Source organism: Pimephales promelas, chromosome 19 (assembly GCF_988280905.1).
Source record: "Pimephales promelas chromosome 19, fPimPro1.hap1.1, whole genome shotgun sequence".
Taxonomy (NCBI): domain Eukaryota; kingdom Metazoa; phylum Chordata; class Actinopteri; order Cypriniformes; family Leuciscidae; genus Pimephales; species Pimephales promelas.
The window spans coordinates 28,680,574-28,701,926 of record NC_142787.1 but is presented as its reverse complement, the minus strand read 5'-3'; the positions used below and the strand labels follow the sequence as shown (position 1 = coordinate 28,701,926).

Genomic DNA, 21,353 nt, shown 5'->3' with positions numbered 1-21,353 from the left:
CATTTTGATGAATGTCTTTGTATTCCACAGGAAAAAAGACACGAGGGTAGTGATATAATTTCAACAAATCACCTGTGAAAGGTGTGCTGCAGATAAACAAATGCAAATGGGTGAGACTAACACTAACAATTTTCATTTCTGTCTAGATGGTCATTGATCCTCAGGTTTCTCTGGATGATCGTTGCCTGAATGTACGTCAGTGTGTTTTCCTTCTGAGTGACTTTTATACCCAGCGGCATTGTGTTTTATGGTGTTTGCGCAGTGACACGTTCTTTCTGCGAACCAAGAAGTTCTAGCTCAGGTTTTGTGTAAGCTCACTGGTCTCCAGCACACAGCCAGCTTCATCATGGAGATCTCTCTGTCTCACCACCAACAGAAAGCATCTGTCCAGTCAAGGGAAAAGGTACCAAATTTCCTCTTCACTTCTTATCTGTGATATACAACTGGTAGGGTGGAAACATCTGGTCATGATACTATAATAGTGGATTTTTTATTATGTTCAGGGTACAGTTATACAAAATCAATGCTCATTTTTTTCTTCTTTTTTGCTTCTCACAACTATATTTGTAGTTTTTTCCGAGTTTCCGAGAAAACATTTGAATGAATGTTTAACTGTTTACTTGGTCTGAATAGTAATCAATTTACTTTTTCATAAAAATCTATGTATGTGTATGTATGTTTGCATGTATGTGTGTGTGTGTCTGTCAGATCCTAGTGATGACGTGGAGAAAAGAAGTGGTCTAAGCACTGAGCCCTGAGGCACCCCAGTAACTAGATGTTCTATATACATGATACATGTTTACATAGATGTTATATCCTCATACAAGGATTTAATTGTTTCTATTACATTGATTTTTCCGTGAATATATTCCATTCATACCATGAATGTATTTTATTGTACAGTAAAGATTTTATTTTGTGAGGTTGTAATATATGAAAATATCTTTGTGTGAATTTTATGTCAGAGGACCCTGAGTTTCAATGAAATCACTAGAGGGTTCTCAAACCTCGCTCGACGCAACTCTTTACGAAGGACTCTTGGGAGACACAACACCCTGTCAGACAGTGAGCCTCACAGCCTCAACAAGGTAAAAGCTTTGACTGATTTCAGGAGAGCCCTCATTTCCTCATCTGTCTTCTGTTTTTAGGCATATGGAGTCACTGCCATGCTAGCCATTAGCTGAAGATCCTGTTATGACCTTTAAATGTTGAATCATCTCAAAACGGTAGATTTGCTTGTGTTCGCTGGAAACCTGATTGAAGTTCACCAACAGAAGTACAGTGGTACATGCTATTTTGGTCATGATTGCTTGAGTGATAATATTTTATCTACTTGCCACGTACTCTTTCAGAATCTGAACATGTCAATGACAACAAAACAAATGTTAAATGTCACAAATCCCCGATACTTTAATTCCAATGAATGTTTTTCAACGTTAATGATCTTATTCATTATGTAATGATGAAAGAGCTGCAAAAAGTTAAAAAAAAAGAGCTCTGTCTGAAACATGCCCACACTTCCTCTTGCGGCATGTTGCCATGGTAAGACTTCCTGCTCGAGCAGGAAGTTATATTGTGTTCAGAGCTGTCTCAAACGCACATCAGAAACAACTCACTCATGCGTTTAATAATCTAAAGTACATGTGATTTCAAGGATATGTCTCTGAAAGGGAATAACATTGAGATATCCAACGGACTTAAGGTACGTTTAAAGAGCCTGACTAAAAATGTATGTGCAGGTCTGTGTGCGGAAACACAGAATATGAATATGGTAATGAGTTGAGAATGAGTTTAACATTTTTATACAAGTACTTTTAACCATATCAGGTCAAACTATAAGGTTAAAAGTGGCCTTGAACTAACTAATGTAGAGTTGCAGCTACTTTCATTTATTCAGGGGGCAACAAAAAAAAAGTTTTAGGCACTTGTGCTTGATTTTTTTCCCTCCAGATCATTGAAGATCTAAGCTCTACTACATTACCCTACGGGAATGAGACGATCAGAGAACAATAATATCAGTTAACATCCAATTTGAGGGAAAAAACAACAGCCATTTTATCTCAGACTCCAATTGTGTGTCTCATTTTGTTGCTCGTGAGCTCTTTCACGCAGCCTTTCTGGTGCTTGTGTATGTCTCAATTGGCAAGAAATGTGTACTTCAAGTCACTAATACCACATTTGAATGCAGCATGCATATTTTTGATTAGTATAATTATAACTCTGATCGATATCAATTTATTTTCTCCTACAGACACTGGCTGTTTCAGATGGAGGTAAGTTATTCTTTAATAATGTTTTTTTTTTTTTTTAAAGGAGATCTTCTGGGGGAAACAAAGGCCAGCAGTTTGTGTGGCCATGTGTTTTTATTTTTTATCCACATGGCCTGCGAACAGTTCTAATGGAGTCATACCTCCAGGTTAATCACTTTATCAGTGACCTGTTTACATCCGGTTTTGGGGGTGGGGGTGTAGCCACATCAGTTTCTCTCTCTGTTCTAGTGTCATTGTGAGACAGAGAGATTGGGAGAGAAAAACAGGTGGGTAGGCAGAAAGGCAGACAGACAGAGGTATAGAAAGTCATGTGACTGTCTGGAAGTGAAGACAATCATCGATCGCGCTAGAATAATCATCAAACGTCTGATGCTAGTTATTCATAACGTGTGACTAGAACTCATGCTTGGGAAATTCCTCTACTGCACAGCAGTGCCACAAAATCAAGTGACGAGTGAAGTGTCGGAATAAAGGAAGAGAACTGTAAAAAGTGTCATCAACTGATTTTGGGTTGAGACAGTTTAGCAACGCACAAACGTTAATGCTGTCATATTGATGAGCTCATTTATTTAGCATGTCTCACACATTCCCACAGCCTGAGGAAGGAGAAAACAGGGCTAAATCAACTCATGCATCCTTTGACACAAGAATGAAATTTGCTGACTGACATTGTACACTAGATTTTATTTCAACGCTATATTCTGCAAACAAAATTTGACTCTGAAAACCTAAGGTGCTCAATCTCAGCCTCAGATGGTAGTCTATCTGATCCATCATTTATCCAACTAATGACCAAAATGGTTACCCTATAAACAATATAAAAACTGCAACTTTTATAAGAAACACAGGCCATGAAGTCATGTCTCTGCTATAGCACCAATACTATTAGACCATTAATGAATTACTATATTTGTGAAAAAGTTAGCGTATATTTACAAAAAGTATTCAATCATTTCAAATAATATGAATGTAGTGTCTTTAAGCACTTAATTGCAATTTAATTATTAACATTTCTTCTAGTTTAAGTTGATATTAAATGCAATTAGATTATTTTTTGACCCGCCTAAGGACTTAAGTACATCTCTTTATGTTATATTTGTAATTAAAGTTATTTAATTAAACAGAAACTTTAAGTAATTTCTTCTATTATCATTGAAATGTGGTTAAAGTGTTCTTTCAAATGTACTGAAAAGCATTTATGGTAAACCAAAATATATTTTAATGTAATTTCTATTAAAAAAATCACACAACTGAAAAAATTTAGCTGCGATTTAGTACATATGAAATATATTAACTTTAAATGTAGGCTAATACAGAATAACAAACTACAAATAAAATGCTAATCAAGTACTTTAGTATGTTAGTCAACACATAAGTGTACTTGTACAAAAGATTATTAAACAAAAGATCATTCAAATTTAAAATATGGTAATACTTTAGAATTTTATTCCTTCATTAATGAATGACTATGAGTCATAATGAGTAATGCACTATTAACATCCTACCTATTAACTAACAAGAAACTCTGATCAACAAATTAGTTTGTCATATCTATCAGTTTCACTATTAGCTAATCAGTACTATTTTTTTCCATTTCCATTTTTTCCTTTCGTTATTAATTACTGAAGGAATGGTATTCTAAAGTGTTACCAGATCTACTTTAAAGTAAAACTTTTCATTTGTGATGATTATAAAGTACTTAAAGTGTTCTTAATTGAAGAAGTCATACAAGTTAACTCTTTACGTACTATTAAGTGGCTTTTTAGCTTTCCTTGATAATTTCCCATGCAGTTTAAAAAAAAAAAACACTACTTTTAAGATTTGAAGTACACAGATAAAATGAAGAGCACTTATCTTTCACAAGGGTATCCAAACCCTTAGTGTTGCATGGCATGGTTCATGTTTGCTCAGTATAGGCTATATTTAATGACTTATTATAATCCACTTTACCTAAAATTTCATGTCAAACCGCATCTGATATGTTAAGGTAAAGTGGGTCCTAATTTGCTGTCTTGTGCACTAGTCATTTATCAGTCCCTCCAGGATTTCACGATTTTTTTTGTGATTTTTGCGATCAAAATGACTGATTTTGTGGTGGTAATTTCCAAAAATTTGTGAAAAAATTTGCGATTTATATATAACATTTACCATTATAGTATTCAGTCCTTCCAGAAAAACGCGGAGTTTTTTTGTGATTGTTGCGGGCAAAAATTGATTGATTATGCGGCCCGTTTTCTTTAAAAATGCGATGGACTATGTGGGATATTTATGCAATGAAATTGCAGGAATTTGCAAAAATTGAGGGAACTTGCAAAAATTGCGGTTTGATGAAAAAGAGAAAAAAAGTGATTCCCCCAACATCCTGTTCTCACTAGGCTAATGTAAGAGTCATTTCTTATTACTTCCTTTGATAAGCAAGCATACTACATCATAGAAAGTGCTGGGAATATTTAATTTCTCATCTTGTTTTATTTCAGACTGTAACGAGTGTAAATAAGGTGTGGCCCCTTTAAGAGCTGCGCGCTCCCTGTTGAACTCTCTGCAGTGTTATATTATATGTGCGCCTCGAACACCCCATGTGTGCGGGTAATTTCTGTTTGATGCTACTTCTTTTATCTTATGTTGTTTATTAAGTAACGAGGTGACGGTAGAACGTGTGACAGACAGTTATACGAGTTCGATTTGTGAGATGACAATCGCCTCCGTTAGTCTGTCTGGCGTTGCGTAATGGACTATATGCACGCATAAGTTCCGCATTTGACGCAAGGATGCTCGTCCATTTCCGGTTGTGTAGATTAAAGCGGAGGAAAACCGGAGAAAACGGGATTATGGCAGAGTCTTCAATATTTACTGTCCTCCCGTCTTTGAAACGAAACGTACATACGTTTAGATGTAATTTTATATATAGTTATGTTTATTTAATATAATTTTAAAAAGAAGCATAAACACAACGAGGGGTGTCTGTTTTATCTGTTTTTGTGACTAACGTTTCATTAGTATAACCATGGAGTATAAAATTCAATATAAATTCTCGGTATTGCATTGGACTCTATGATCGGCGGAAGTTATCGAGCATCCTTAATCCTTCACCGGAAATAACGCCGTGCATAGAGCCCATTGCGTCACTTGATAACGTTCCCATGGAAACAGGGGGAAATGGCTGCTCTTGTGTGAAGCAAACGCAACATTTTTCAACTTTTTGCTAAGATACATGTGACTTTTTTGCAACGAAAATGTGAGGATTATGAAATAATGCAAACCCCGCATATTTTGCACGGAAATCAGCAATTTATGCGGCGAAAGTGCGGCGTATTTGAAAAAATTCGGCCCTGCATAAATATGCGGACTTTGGCTGATTTTGCATGGAATTCAGCGATTGCATAATCGCGTTTTTCTTGAGGGACTGATTTATCTCATGTAGTATAAATGGAGAGAGTATTGCGTTCACACTGAAAATTCCAAATAGAAAAAGTGCCCTTTAAAGGGGTGATTGATTATGAGTTCAACTTTAGTTAGTGTTTAATGTTGCTGTTTGCACATAAACAACATCTGAAAAGCTCCAACGCTCAAAGCAAAGGAAGATATTTGAATTTATATCGTTTTTTAAGGACAACAACAAACGGCTGGTACATTTGTGAGTCTGCTCAAGCTGTCGCATCCGTCTTTTCACATGCAATAGAATGTCACTCTGTATGCATCTTCCTATACGAGCGATTTTATAGATTATAATGACAACGCTAATTAAAGATAGTTAACTCCACATCAGCGACATATTTTCAACTAACCATTCAGAGACGTCCGGTTGCATTCTACGTGTTGTCACTTCTTCTTGAGTATCTGCATCTTTGTCTGACTGCGGTTTAAACATAAAAGGCAGAACAGTTTCTGACTTTTTTTTTAGAGCATGTCTTCATGAGGTAATCCGAAATGAGCTCTTGAAGCTCCGCCCTCTATGTTGGGAGCAGCAGCTCATTTGCATTTAAAGGGACAGACACAAAAACTGCATTTTTGCCCAGCCCTCAAAAAGTGACAACTTTAACATGCTTTATAAAAATATCTGCATGGTGTTTTGAGCTAAAGATGCTATACACACTCTGGGGACGTAAGATATTTATTTTACATCTTGAGAAAAGGGCATTGTACCACGCCTTTACATAACTGGATAATGCAGTTGTTCAAAGGTAAGCTGATCGGATTTTGGTTATCGGATTGGATCAAATCTTGAAAATGGGTTGTTCAAAAGGGAAAGAAGGAATCTGAAATCAGATTAGATCAGGGAATCCAATCCTAGTTTTAATCTGGATCACACCTTCAGTTTGTGTTGTTCAAAACTTGTCAGTGGGATTTGGATAACTTTGATCCAAAAAAACAGGATTATCCTGATTCAACAGATTTCAAGGTGGATTTCAGGAAGAAAATGTAGTAAAATTTTAAAATTGGTCAAATAATACATTTGTATCATCATTTAGTGTATATACTTGTATTTATATTTTGCACTTGACTTGTGTAACCGTTGTAACGGTGATAAAGTAGACGTAGGCTAACAATTAAGCTATTCAGTATAGTAAAGGAAAAATAAAATTAAAATGATCGTCCCCATTTGTGTTTTGTCTCAAAATAAGAAACACTTACTGTGACCCCATGTTGGCTCTTCTACCTTTTCTTTACATAGCTGGTAGCCCACATTGGGATATGTTGTCCCATTTAGAGCACTGGTAATCTTGAAAACTGTGTATCTGGATCAGGGTGATCCAGTCCAATGTTGCTTTGAAAAACCGGCATAAAAGTAAGACGGATTACCTGATCATGGATAGGAAAAAATGGGATTTCCAAATCCGGATCATTTAAATGTTTTGAACAACTGGCCCCTAGACTTACAATGGCTGCTGAGGCCATGAGAGCGTAGCGTGTCCCATTTAGTCATTTTAGGTTTCGCACGAGCACCAGCTTTTGGTTGACATGCGCCCTTGATGCGCACTTTGTACGACTCAGTCAAAGCGGCATTACGTCACAAAAGTGCGTACTCAGAAGGAAACAGCTAGTTTTTAGTGTGTCATTTTGGAAAGGGCCTTATACACTTCAGGCACTCAACTTTTGCAGCTTTAATTAGGTAGCAGAAGGGGAGAGGCCATTCAATTCTGAATTTGAATGACAAAACAACCTTAAAAAGTTAATATAATACACAGCTGAGTATATAGTAAGTATATAGTGTTAGTGTATAGTGCATCATTCGGGACACAACTGTTACCAATACACACAAATGCTTCAAGTTCAAATGCCAGTGCTTCTCAACATCCTCTCCGTCTCGTGGGTGTTAGAACTGAATGTGCTGGAGACCGATGAGCGCACAGCGACGCAGTACTCCTGCAGTAACTCCAGTCTGCCCACCGTGCCCAGTGAAGGGACCAGAGGTGTGGGTCAGGTGGCCAGCTGGGCTGTCAGCTTCGAGAGACTGCTGGAGGACCCCATGGGCGTACGCTACTTCACGGTGAGTGAACTAAACAAGTGTCATTCGAAAGAGGGAATATTTCTGGACATGTAAAAGCACATCTAAATCTGAACAAATAGATGAATGGGCTTTAGGGGAAGATATTGATTTGTTTACTGTGTTGGTTATTTTCACTAATGGATCTTTCTAAAAAAACACATGAGTTTACTGGGTTGGAAGGTTGCTGAATTATCTACTAACTTCTAATATTGTCAATATAGTGCGTTAAAAGCAATGCAATTTGACCAATTCAAAGTTAAAGCACCACTTCTCCTACAGGCGACTCGAGTAATATTGATATAAGTGTGACTAATTGCAATTATGTTTGATAAATATAGATTTAATCGAAAGACAGCCCTAAAAAAAACAGGCTGTTTTCAAAACATTTTCAAGCAGATCTGCTGAATACAAAAGGCTGACTCTTACTCGGCAGAGAAAAGCAGAAGCGGTGTCTTAGAAATAAGCCGTTGCTTCTAGTTTCTCGGTGCACACGTCATTTACTTCTGCACTTATTCACTTCGTAATAAAATAATTTTTGTAGAGAGATGCTGCCATGTTACTCGACGCTTTCATTTGTTTAGCGACCACGCAGGGCAAGCAACTCAACCCAATTTATTGTGAAATGTGTAAAATCTGAAAAAACAGGAGGTGAGGAGGAAAACAGCCCACGGAATGAGTCACTAATTATAGGTAAATTAGGCGGTGTGGAGAATAGGGAGGCTGGAAGAGAGTTTATGGGGGGGAACATTTGGGTGTTTAGGTGAGAGAGCTCTGAGATGGATAAACCTCTGTGAATTGCTCATTTGGTGGCCAACAGAGATACCAGCCAGAACCAGAAATTAAATTGTCTAAATTGTCTTGTTTTTAATAATAACACAGGTGATAGTAATTATCATGCCCACCGACACATGCAGTTCATCCAGATTTGAGGCATATTCTTAGCGTTACATTTTGTCTGTATGCACCAAAGGCATTTCTGAAATCTGAGGTCAGCGCTGAGAACATCTTATTCTGGCTGGCGTGTGAAAAGTTTCGCAAGATACCTGCCTATCAATCGGAGCAGGTAAATCTATGTATTGTGTTGATAACCACTATTTCATCACCATTTCTTTTCCTTTTCCTCCAGAAAATGTAAATATTACATTTGTTTTCTTACCCTAGCTCACGAGAGAGGCGTTGTCAATTTATAACAGCTTCCTGTCCAGCAACGCTACTTCGCCCATTAACATAGATGACAGGGTACGAGTCGAGGAGAAAGATGTTCAAAACCCACATGCTGACATCTTTCAAAAAGCCCAACAACAGGTATGTGACAAAATATCAGGTTGAAATGTCAATGGAAATAGATTTCAAGAGCATTTTATTGATAATAATCGAGTGTAGGGCTGCTAGATCTGCTACGCTGGCATGAGCGAAGGCCTAATGTTGAAACATGCTCAGAATTACAGAGATATTAGGATAAATGCTGCTTCAAGGTTGAGAGAACCATAGCAGATCTAGACAGGTGGTTCTGGGGAGGAGGAGGGCCATATATATATATATATATATATATATATCATTGTGCAAAGAAGCTACTGTGTGGAATGTGAATAAATGTTGTGTAGATTAGAAAGAGAAATCGATGGGCTGTACTGCTGGCTTGAGAGATCAGCTACTTTTAAGAGTTTCATGATTGAACTATGCATAATATAGTTTTTTTTTTTTTTTTTTTTACGATTATGCTCTATGCATGAATGTTTTGTCAATCAGTATTACATATTCGGGTCTTTAGCGTCCCAGTTCTATATCTAACACGGATGGATTTCATTCTGTCCCGATAATATAAAACTCGCTTGATATTAGAGTAACAATTACCAAAGAAATAAAATAAAGCGTATTTTGTTACCTTTTGGAGCTTGGGAGGGTTCAGTTTGAGCAGATGTTTTACACCAACACCACTGTCCTCGTCACAGCTCATTTCCTAGTACATTCAACATCTGGCTCATATTCACAAACATATTCTCAAAACTATCATTTTCAACATATTCAAAATCAATATTTTGATCTTTAACAGCTTCTTTACCAGATCCACCATCAAGTGACAGTGACTGTAAAATTTTCAATATTTGCTCTAATATTGACGGTAAATTGCTGAGCCATTTTAAGTTTAGCCGATGATCATTTCTATTCTTTTGTTTTCTGCCTGCTGTTACTATGAGTGAAACTTCAAGAGTTTACACTTACATATAATTAGAGTGGATGAGATTTAATGATTTAAGATTTTATAATTGTATAATTTTTTCTGTTATATTGTTTAAAATTAATTGAAGGTTGATGTCTAACTTTAAAAAAAAATGAATGAGGATGAGGAGGGTAGCGAATGAGGTCCCGGTCACTAAAGACCCAAAGTATGCATTTAAGGGTTAAAGCAGAAAAAAGTTTACATTAACATTTATTCAGATGGTAAGATGCTTTTATCCAAAGTTCTGTACATTGCATTCAAGGTATACGTTTTTTTGTATCATGTAATGTGACCAAATCTAGAAAAAATACTAAATTTCAGGAGTGCCTCAAGTAAATAATTACATCACAAGTTTCAAGAAAAAGAGTCCCAAGTGCATAAAGCATTCAATGGACATGGTTAGTGATGCAATGATATAAACTAGAGCATTCCCATTAAAATCAGCAAAGTCACAGCAAGAAAGCACCCTATTAAGCGTCTTTTTCAATCAATTTAAAATGCTTTTAGCCTCAACAACAAAGTAGTCGATTTTCGCATCTGTCAAACAAGCAGGGGGAAAAACCTGACACTGGATGCTATTGTAAATGTAGTTTTGCCCATTTGTGTAGTGTAAAAACAAAGATATGCGTCTTATTGAATAAGTTGCTACATTCGTGACGAAGACATATTTGTTGTCTCATGCAAACCACTTTAGTTTGAGAACAGACGGCAATCATGACTCAATTATCCAGAGCTAGTAAAAGCAATCAACTCAAGAGCCCACCCTCCTTTGACTCCCTCTTAAACAGAAGCGTCCTCCTTACCTAACCTCTCTGTTCTCTCTCCCCCTTTCAGATCTTTAAACTGATGAAGTTTGACAGCTACACTCGTTTCGTGCGCTCACAGCTCTATCAAAGCTGCATGCTAGCTAATGTGGAGGGCAGGCCTCTGCCAGGACTGGACTCTCGTGGCAAACCCCTCACGTCATCCAAACACACCAGCAGCACTTCACCCAGAGAGCAAGTCAAGTTCGATAAAACTAAAGAGGTAACTTGATATCTCAATGTAAAAGAAGACTGTATGTGATCTTAATACGAGATTTATATGAGTGTGTTGTATTCCAGAGGTTAAAGGCGAAGACAAGTACACCAGAGGCTGATGATGGGGTAGAGAGAAGGAAGGTCAATCTGCAAGGCATTATAGGAAGGGACAAACGCAAAGAGAAGAGAGGGTCCTGGGGAGGTGATTTTATGATGTTAAAACCCACACATGGTTTAAATAAAGGGCAAATTTAGACCATCTAATAAAATCTCTGTTCTCTATTGGCCATTTCCAGAATCACCTATCAGCTTCAAGACTGGCCTCGTGAAGAGTTCAGAGGTAACTTTCTAAAAAGACTGTAGATACCAGCACTATACAATGCTATAGCAGTACTGGTCTCAATACATATCTGTTGTTGCAGGTTGAGAAATTAGTGGCACGCTCTGCGGACGGAGGGGTTGATAAGTATTGCTGTGTCTTCCTACCCGATGGTACGGCATCTCTGACCCCGGCCCGACCTGGTGTCACCGTCCGCAAAATGCTCACCGGCGTATGTGAAAAAAGAGGCCTTCCTCTGTCAGACATCATTATTTATCTACAAGGCAAAGACAAAGTAAGAAGTGCAAAACATTTGCATGTACATTAATTGACAAAATATCTATATATGAACTTTTTTATTGTGATCTCCCATTGGGTATCACCTATAGCAACCGCTGTCATTGGACCAGGACAGCTCTGTGCTGAAGGATCAGCAGGTGTTTTTGGAACTGAGGGTCACATTTGCGTGAGTGTTGTGCAAAAAAAAAGTCACCCAAAAATTAAAATTCTGGCATGCTTTACACATCCTCATGTCGTTCCAAACCTTAATGCATTTCTTTCTTCTGTGGGACACAAAAGAAGATATTTAGAAGAATGTCTGTAACCAGTATTGGTTGGATTCCATGTTTTTTGTCCATAAAACTAAAGTCAATAGGAACTGAAATTGTTTAGTTACCAGCATTCGTAAAAAAAAAAAAAAAAAAAAAAAAAAACTTCTTTTGTGTTCCACAGAAGAAAAAACATCAGATTTGATCCAACATGAGGGTGAGTAAATGATGAAAATGATCATTTAAATGTAAACAATCAGTTTGAATTGCCTGTCGTGCCCAGGTGTTAATATGCGCATGTGTGTTTCTCGTACAGGGTAAAGGTAGCATTCGCAGGTAAGACGGTGGCCGTTGTGGTGAAGTCCAATAAGACCCTGCAGGATGCCATTGCAACGATGCTTAACAAATACCACCTTAGGGCACAGGACGCCACTGTTACCATGGTGAGGGGGGTCTAGATTGGCCAGAACAAGTATTTCGCTCTTTGTTGACACTAATAGTTTGACCTTTTTTGATGGACCACATGATTACAGGGAGAGAGTTTCTCTTGTTATTAAATTGCAGCTGCAAAAGTAGGAGAGTGCCAGTACCGAACAAATCATTTAATGTTTTATGTTCATCAAAACATCAGAAACATGATTAACGCAATACAGTCAATATGCAGAAGAAACCTCAACATGCTCTAGTAGTCTTCATAGTTGAGTATGGTAACATCAATGTCTTCACACACCTAGTGATCAAACCAAAGACATTCACTCTAACTTTATGCTATTTAGACATACTAAATGCTAATTAATCTACTTGTCATACAGTCCTAATACTAATTAATTACTAAACACTATTCGAAATGACATTGATCTGTCTTAAGTGTCTATATCCACATTTGCAACATAAGCCATGTGCTCACGTGTTTTCTGTCCTCTGTTTTCAGAGTGGAAGCGGACAGATATTAAGTATGAACACAGCTGTCACCTCTCTGGCCAATAAGACACTAATTCTAGATAAACGTATGTAAAAATTCTATTTTAAATTCTACATCTTGCAGGTGTCATTTTGTAGGTCTACTGAACAACTGAATTGAATGGGAAGACAGACAGACACATGGATAGATGGGTGGATAAATAGACAGACAGACAGACAGAGATAGATAGATAGATAGATAGATAGATAGATAGATAGATAGATAGATAGATAGATAGATAGATAGATAGATAGATAGATAGATAGATAGATAGATAGATAGATAGATGGATGGATGGATGGATGGATGGATAGATAGATAGAAAGAAATTTCATAGGTCAACTGAACAACTGAATTGAATGGGAGGACAGACAGACACATGGATAGATGGGTGGATAAATAGATAGACAGACAGAGATAGATAGATAGATAGATAGATAGATAGATAGATAGATAGATAGATAGATAGATAGATAGATAGATGGATGGATGGATGGATGGATGGATGGATGGATGGATGGATGGATGGATGGATGGATGGATGGATGGATGGATGGATGGATGGATGGATGGATGGATGGATGGATGGATGGATGGATGGATGGATGGATGGATGGATGGATGGATGGATGGATGGATGGATGGATGGATGGATAGATAGAAAGAAATTTCATAGGTCAACTGAACAACTGAATTGAATGGGAAGACAGACAGACACATGGATAGATGGGTGGATAAATAGTCAGACAGACAGACAGACATAGATACATTGACACAGATAGATAGATAGATAAATAGATAGATAGATAGATAGATAGATAGATAGATAGATAGATAGATAGATAGATAGATAGATAGATAGATAGATAGATAGATAGATAGATAGATAGATGAAAAAGAAAGAAAGAAATTTCATAGTTCTACTGAACAACTGAATTGAATGGGAAGACAGACAGACACATGGATAGATGGGTGGATAAATAGACAGACAGACAGAAAGGCAGAGATAGATGGATGGACAAACAGATAGATAGACAGACAGATATTGTATTAGGCATGGAATTTTCCTTTGAGCTTGAATGGACTGACAATGATATTCAAATGATTTGTGCTCTTGTGCGGTCCTCTGTGGAGAACATGTCACCTTCCATTTGCGTAGTTGTTGTGGGCCCTTTCCCAGCATTAAACCTCTCACAAACTGCACCCAATTGTATAACCAGTCTGTGTCCTAAATGTTACATTAGGAAATTATGATTTGATTCTTACTCTCAGTCTTCTTAAATAAATATATTAAGCTGTTGATCAATCTCATCGCTCTTGCAGGTGTTGATCAAGCCAGCAGCCCAAAGGGGAGCTTCTCACTTCCTTCATTACAAGTGAGTCTACTGCTTTACAATCTTGATATCCTCCAGTCCTTCTCGGAGGTATAACCTCTCCTGCATCTGTCACCAGGATCGGAGAGGTGCTGTGGATGCAAACATGTTCCCAACAGGGAATCCTCGATCAAACGCCCGACAGAAGAACCCTGGATTGAGGAGAACCTATGACATGGAGGGTAAATGATGATTACCTCGTTTCTATTCGCCGGTCTTTACAGTACCGTAGAACGCAACCTGCTGATCTAAGTGTGTTGGGACTTTCAGGTTTGGTGGAGTTGTTAAACCGAGCACAGACCTGCAGTGCTGATGATCAGCGGGGTCTCCTGAAGAAAGAACATCTAATGCTGCCTCAGTTCCTTCAGTTACCCCTGGAGGAGGCTGAGAACAACAGATCGCTGGAGGAGGAGTCCTGCTCCAGTATGGGGTCTCTTGAAGTGGATTCTCCTGCAGGACAGTCAGACACATTAGGGGAGGGACCATCTGAGAGCCAGTGCTCAAACCCAGCCCGAGAAACTGTGGTGTGAGCTTAATGGACCTGTTACACTGGAACATGAAGAATAGAGAATAACGTTACAGGGAAGTGAATGTGACGGTCTTTAATGATGGACACTTGTTATTAGGAGTATTCTTTTTTTGATAAAAGCAGATGCTACGAAGTATGGTTTACGGTAGATGTGATTCTGCACATGTTAATGTCTAGCTGCTTGTATTTATTTCAAATTGATTCACATAACAAAAATACATTCTATCTGTTTTGATGAAGACATGCATTGCGTACTACTTTCCTTAAAGGTTTCATTGATTTTTCAATTCCAAATTGGTTTTGGTAACACTTTATAATGTAGCTAGCTACACTTTACTACATTTAAATCAGTTGATGCGTTAGTTATCATGAACGAGCAATTAAAGCATTAAACTGGGTTCATTTGAAATGTATAATTATTAGTTTATGTAAAGATTAATATCATTATTTTTCAAGTCTTTAATGACTTTAACAAATCCTTTAATGGGAAACAGGATATTTTAAATTTTACTAAGATTTGCAGAATCTGAATATATGTATGGTTAGGATAGGACAATATTTGGCCGAGACACAACTATTTGAAAATCTGGAAACTTCTCCAATGGTTTGACCTAAAAATATCAAAATTGAAACTACTGTGGAAACAAAGACACCTACATCTTGGATGCCCTTGAGGTAAGCTAAAACATATCAAACATTAATTCCAAAGTGAACTATCCCTTTAAAGCATACAAAAAATAGATGTTTTATATATTTACGGTTGGAAAAATATCAAAATCTCTTCATGGAACATGATCTTTACTTAATATCCTAATGATTTTTGGCATAAAAGAAAAGAAAAATCGATAATTTTGACCCATACAATGTATTGTTGGCTATTGTGTGATCCAGAGTCACATATAACATTCACTACTACTATGATTAATAGATATACCCAGTTTAGATGAAAGTGGATCTCAAGCTGACTAGCTGAAGACGTTACTGTATAGACACGGTGCTTCCTTGAAATGACCCTTCACAATAGATAATGCTTTAATGAACTCTACATATGGCTGTTTATCTGTTCAATAAAATACCTTAATGGCCTGTTGAGTAATAAAACACCATCTCCGCATCGCTTTTACAACATTTAAAACCCCCCAGGTCTCACTCTCTCAGAAAAGCCAAGCCAATGTTGATTCTTGTTTTATTACGATCTCTGTTGAATTCTCTTTTGGTCAGCAGACTCGTGAAAAATATCCCATCAGGTCTAAAGTATAAACATCTATAATAGATAGCACAAAACACGTTTGGAAGAAGGATTGATGATGTATTGACTCATTAAAAAAAAGTTGCATGTACCTTTAACCAATAGCCTGTGAGGCTTTAAGTGACGTCAACTGTGAATAGGGAAACAGGTGGTTTCAAGCGGCGATTACATTTTGTTGAAAGATATTACTGTTTACACTAACATCTATGAATTTCCACAATGACCATGATATACCATCAGTTTTAATTTTCGTGATGATTTCAATGGTTGATAATGACGGGGGTTCTGTGGAGTGTTGTACTTACTCGAGACTCGGACTCGGTCTCGAGACCATATTTTAATGGTCTTGGTCTTGTCATGGACTTGTGTGCATTTGGACTCGGAATTAACTCGTACTCGAACATTTTTTTTTTTAGGACTCGGACTTATTCCCGAGTCCACTCGAGTTCAATTCAAAATATTTTTCATGATTATTCATGTATGTTAATAAAATATTTCTTTAAATTGATTGACACGCCCAGTGATTGGTGATTTTCTAGTGCGCAACTGTGCATGACAAATTGTAATAAAATTACTTTTAACACCACCTACTATGTGGCCTTTTTACCCTAAACTGATCATATTTTTTAAACTCTAAGTAAATTCAGTAAAAAAAATAATAATAATTTTAAATTTTTAAAATTAAATAAAAGTAAATTAGGTAATCAACCCTCACTGGTCTCGGTCTCGACTCGACCGTCTCTGGTCTCGGACTCGACTCGGACTCGACTCTCTATGGATTTGGTCTTAGTCGGGGAGCCAAAGTCTCAAAAGCTCTATAAAATGGGTTGAACCTGACATGGTCTGCCATACTTTTTATTTGTGTTTTTTCTGTTAACTTTGACCCTAAGAACAAATAATTAGAGGGTCTGCTCTGCCGGAAATATCGCGAAAAAAAATTGTGGCCATTTTAGTGTACGCACCCTTTATTTTTTATCAGAAAAATGTGAAAAATTATTTTTTTCATCAAATCCTCAGTGGGTTGGGTAGGTTCTCAATAAATGCATTCCAGATACACAGAACACATGTGCGGACAACATCCACTGAAAAAATAATTCATAAAACACATTTCTACATGATTTCGCATCAATTTAATGCAAAAAAACAGGCGTTTTTTCAGTTATTTTCCACTATTTTCATCTTTACTTCATTGGCAATCAACTATTCCCTTAAGTTATGACATCAGGCAATATGCCATTCTTTTCACCAAACACTATACTCATTACACAGAAAAAATTATAAAAATCCAAACAAAATCAATGGATCTGTGAGGATTTCACTACTAGTTGGCGATCAACAGGCTCAGAATTTCAATAGAATTTTAGACTACTCTCAAAATTCTTAAAAACATGCTGGATATTTAGCATCATGGCTCACTTACAAACACACACACACACACACACGCACACACATGATCTTAGTAATTTTTATGAGTTTGGAACAACCAACCAATGGTTACCAACGGTTACCAACAGACTTCGAAGCTGCTCATCATTGTCTGTGGTAAGTGATAGTGCCTAATATACCGGTAGGTCTGCCCCAGAGTTTTGGGAAAAGAATGGTAATATGGATACTGTAATTGTAATTAACTGAAATGACCACACCAGTCTTCAAACAATAATATTTCTGATGATTCCTCATCCCAAACATATCCCTGTAGCAGCAGCATTCATTTTCTACTAGTTTACTTAGCTAGCTTTAGCCGTTTTAGCTAATGTCGGTGGTTTCTTTAAACGGCATTACTCCTCACAGGTATGGGGTAGAGAGTAGAGACTTACTTTTTTTTAAATGCTTAGGATATTATTCTCTAATAGAGGTATGTGTCCTATATGTTCAATAAGCTTCAACCGGAAGTTGAGAAATTGCCAAAATTTCAACTGGACTTGTTAGGTAAAGAAATAGATATGAGAATAAATGCTGCTACAGGGATACGTTTGGAGCAAGGAATCATTGGAAATAAACTTGTATGAAGCCTGGTGTGGTCCTTGAAGTGTTTTTCTTGTCAGACAGATAGTAGGCTAGTAAGGATAACTAAAGGCTACATTAAACGTTAGTTGCCATTAGCAATTAGCTACATGGCTAGTTGTTACATTCAGATTTAGAAAGTTTAGCTAGTTAGCTTGTGCACGAATGGCCACACAGACACAAAAAAACAATATGTAGCTATATTGGATATCAGATTGTACACAATAATGAACAATACAAATGTTCAGTAAAATGTAAACATACTATATAGTATGCATAGTTTGTTTTTTGTATATAATACTGTACAGTATATAGAGTGAGTGATTTGTCAAAAGCTAGTTACCTAGTAGTGTCAAACATCTAGATTTCTTTCACCCGAATGCACAATATTTTCCATTGGCAGATTTGGTTCTGATCTTATTGGGTTTGCTGTGGAGGAAAAGGTAACGAGAAGAGAAGTCAGCAGACGATTGGAAAGGACTGTAAAGAGGAGTGGAGGATTGAACAGAAGGGAAGAGTAGAATGAGGAGATTAGAGTGAAGAGGACAGGAGTGGACTGAACAAGAGAGAAGAATAGTAGATGAAAAAAGAGGAGTGAATTGATCATTTACATTTATTCATTTAGCTGATGCTTTTTATCCAAAGTGACTTACAATTGCTATATATGTCAGAGGTCACACACCTCTGGAGAAACTAGGGGTTAAGTGTCTTGCTCAGGGACACATTGGTGTCTCACAGTGGATTCGAACCCGGTTCGCTCACACCAAAGGCATGTGTCTAATCCACTGCGCCATAACCACCCCGCTCAGTGATGATCAGATGTGGTTTGTTGGTGCCTTGGGGAAGAAGGGACCACAGTTGATCACAGTTGCAGGGATGGTATCTGGGATGAGAAATGTTGGAATGATTTCCATGTAGGAGCAGTGCAATTTGGTTCCAGGTCCTCCAATAGTTTGTTGGTGACTTGGGGAAGATGGGACCATAGCTTATCACAGTTGCGGGGATGGTATCTGGGATGGTAAATGCTTGGAATGAACTGCCATGCAGTGTTCGTCCATCCTTTGTGTACTCTGGGAAGTCAAGTTTATCAAACTGTGTGAATCGTCAAACCTTCAGGTTCGTTGGTATGAAGGCACCATCCCTAGTTGTCTGCTCTTCAACTGCCATTGTTTTAAATATATGTACTTCTTTGTAGCTGATGCTGTTCCTAAATCTATTTAGGAGTGACACGGTTGACTTCTGGTTTCCTTAACGGCTATCCCAACGTGTTTCGGTGTTGGGATCTTGGCAACTGCTTGGCAGACATCCTGGGCAAGGTTGAGAACTTGTTCTTGCTGCTTAAGACTAACTTTCACCCGGTCGTCTTCACCTAACTCTGGAGATGCATCTGTTATCATCCATGCCAGGTGGTATAACAGCTCAATCTTTGGGATGCCTCCAGGTATGATATCTTGCTGCAGTGTTGGGTCTTCAGTCATACTGCCAGCGATCTGGTGACTTCCTCTGGCTTGAGCTGTTCTGGCTTGTCTTGCTTCCTTCAGGGCCTGCTTAGGTTGGTCCTGGAATTCCTTCCGTATTCTAGTTGCAGTGTTGTAGGAAGAGACTATGGTGTCAACTCACATTCTTCTTCATATTCTGCAAGAAGTATGCAGAGTATTAGGGTGGTGATGGTGCAGTGGATAAGGCACATGCCTTTGGGTTGAGAAACCCTGGTTTGAATCCACTGCGAGACACCAATATGTCCCTGAGCAAGACACTTAACCCCTAGTTGCTCCAGAGGCGTGCGACCTCTGACATATATAGCACTTGTAAGTCGCTTTGGATAAAAGCATCAGATAACTGTAAATGAGTATTTCTTCTTCATACTCTGCCTCTTCCGTTTTCTCCTTAAGTTCCTTCAACTTTGAGAGCATGTGGCCAACATTCATTTATGCTGAGCAAATAGAACATACTTTCTGTGGCACAACCATTATTTTAAAAATACCACCTACTTCAAAGTGCCTTCTAAGGTGGGCAATAAAGGACTGATATGTATGAGGTAACATTGTGAACTCCATGGCTTTCCAAGTATTTATGGAATTCATCCCTCAAAGCTGTAACGAAGAATATGGCATTCAGGTCTGGATGCTGGTGCCATAGGGTGGCCCGTCTCTGAGAGAGCAGATCCTGGGCCAGGGAGGGGCTGTTGCGAGGAGCACCAGTTCCAGGAACCAGATCCGGTTGGACCAATACAGCGCAACTAACAAGACCTGCTCCTCGTCCTTCCTGACCTTGCACAATGTCTGTGCAAGAAGGCTCACTGGGGGAAACGCATACTTGCGTAGGTCCGGGGACCAGCTGTGTGCCAGAGCATCCATGCCGAGGGTCCCCTCGGTCAGAGAATAGAACGACTGGTAGTGAGAATTGTCCGGGGCGGCAAACAGATAAACCTGTGGGGTCCACACTGAGGCCTGGATGGTGGCTGCTGCTGGGGCTTCACAGGAGCGGAGGATGCCCCAGGAGGTCGACCTCAGTGACGAGCGGATGGAGGGTCTGCGACCAGTGAACGGGTGGGGCAAAGCTGTCAACCACGTCGCCGAATAACCAAACCTGGGACAGAGGGGCATCCAGGAACCGATTCTTAATGGTGTCCCTCATATCGGCCAGGTTGAGCCAAAGGTGGTGCTCCTGGACCACCAAGGTGGACATCGCCTGACCAATGGAACGTGCGGTTTCCTTCGAAGGGAGCAACACAGCCGAATCCTCATCTCCAGAGGACTGAAGCTCCCCCTACAATGCTGTGATCGACATCTGATCATCAAGCAGAGCCCCAAAGGACATGGCTGGTAGTTGCAGCGCTTGTAAGGTGTGAGGGACCCAAGGAGATTGCCTCAGCGGGGAAGTCCTCACATTAATCCTCAGATCACCCTCAGATCACCCTGAGCATGCACAAAAGTAGGTTTATTTTGAGGTCCAAAATAAAAGCTAGATCGGGACATAGGCGAGGGGACTGCACCTCCCTTGAGGTAAGCAAGTCTCAATCTCAGCACAGTCATAGTCATATTCCCGCAATGAAAACATGAACTATTCACAAAAGTTGCCTCAGCGTGCTGAATGCCCAACACGAAAAGGAAATATTGTGACCATCTGCTGGCGCCAGGGAATGACCGCATCCATAAACGCACGAGCGGAAAGACATCCTGAAACATCCTGTTGCTCTTTTAGTGAAAACACAAAAATTCAGTGTCAAAGTACCCAAGGATAGCCGTAGTGTAATCGGGGTACACTCTCAAAGAGGAACGACCACCAAGACCGACACACACACACACACAAGCAATGCTGTGAAAATCCTTGAGGCCACCACTGATCGCACAGTCACACCAGCAGTGGATA

The 21,353-nt window shown here is 38.7% G+C and overlaps 1 protein-coding gene across 2 annotated transcripts; it reads left to right on the top strand.

The window, feature by feature from the left end:
- The first annotated feature begins 295 nt into the window (after nt 1–295).
- Nucleotides 296–14,967, top strand: rgs14b (regulator of G protein signaling 14b). 2 transcript variants are annotated; one of them, XM_039693802.2, is made up of 16 exons: nt 296–403; nt 966–1,088; nt 2,252–2,273; nt 7,589–7,758; nt 8,729–8,821; nt 8,920–9,063; nt 10,814–11,005; nt 11,083–11,200; nt 11,295–11,338; nt 11,421–11,612; nt 11,707–11,783; nt 12,182–12,308; nt 12,797–12,872; nt 14,150–14,202; nt 14,279–14,381; nt 14,470–14,967. In XM_039693802.2, the coding sequence occupies exons 1-16, from the start codon at nt 347–349 to the stop codon at nt 14,727–14,729; spliced, it is 1,851 nt and encodes a 616-aa protein (XP_039549736.1). In that variant the 5' UTR covers nt 296–346; the 3' UTR covers nt 14,730–14,967. The 2 variants fall into 2 exon arrangements, with proteins under 2 accessions (XP_039549736.1, XP_039549737.1); XM_039693803.2 differs by lacking the exons at nt 296–403; nt 966–1,088 and adding an exon at nt 1,557–1,702.
- The last annotated feature ends 6,386 nt before the right edge of the window (nt 14,968–21,353 follow it).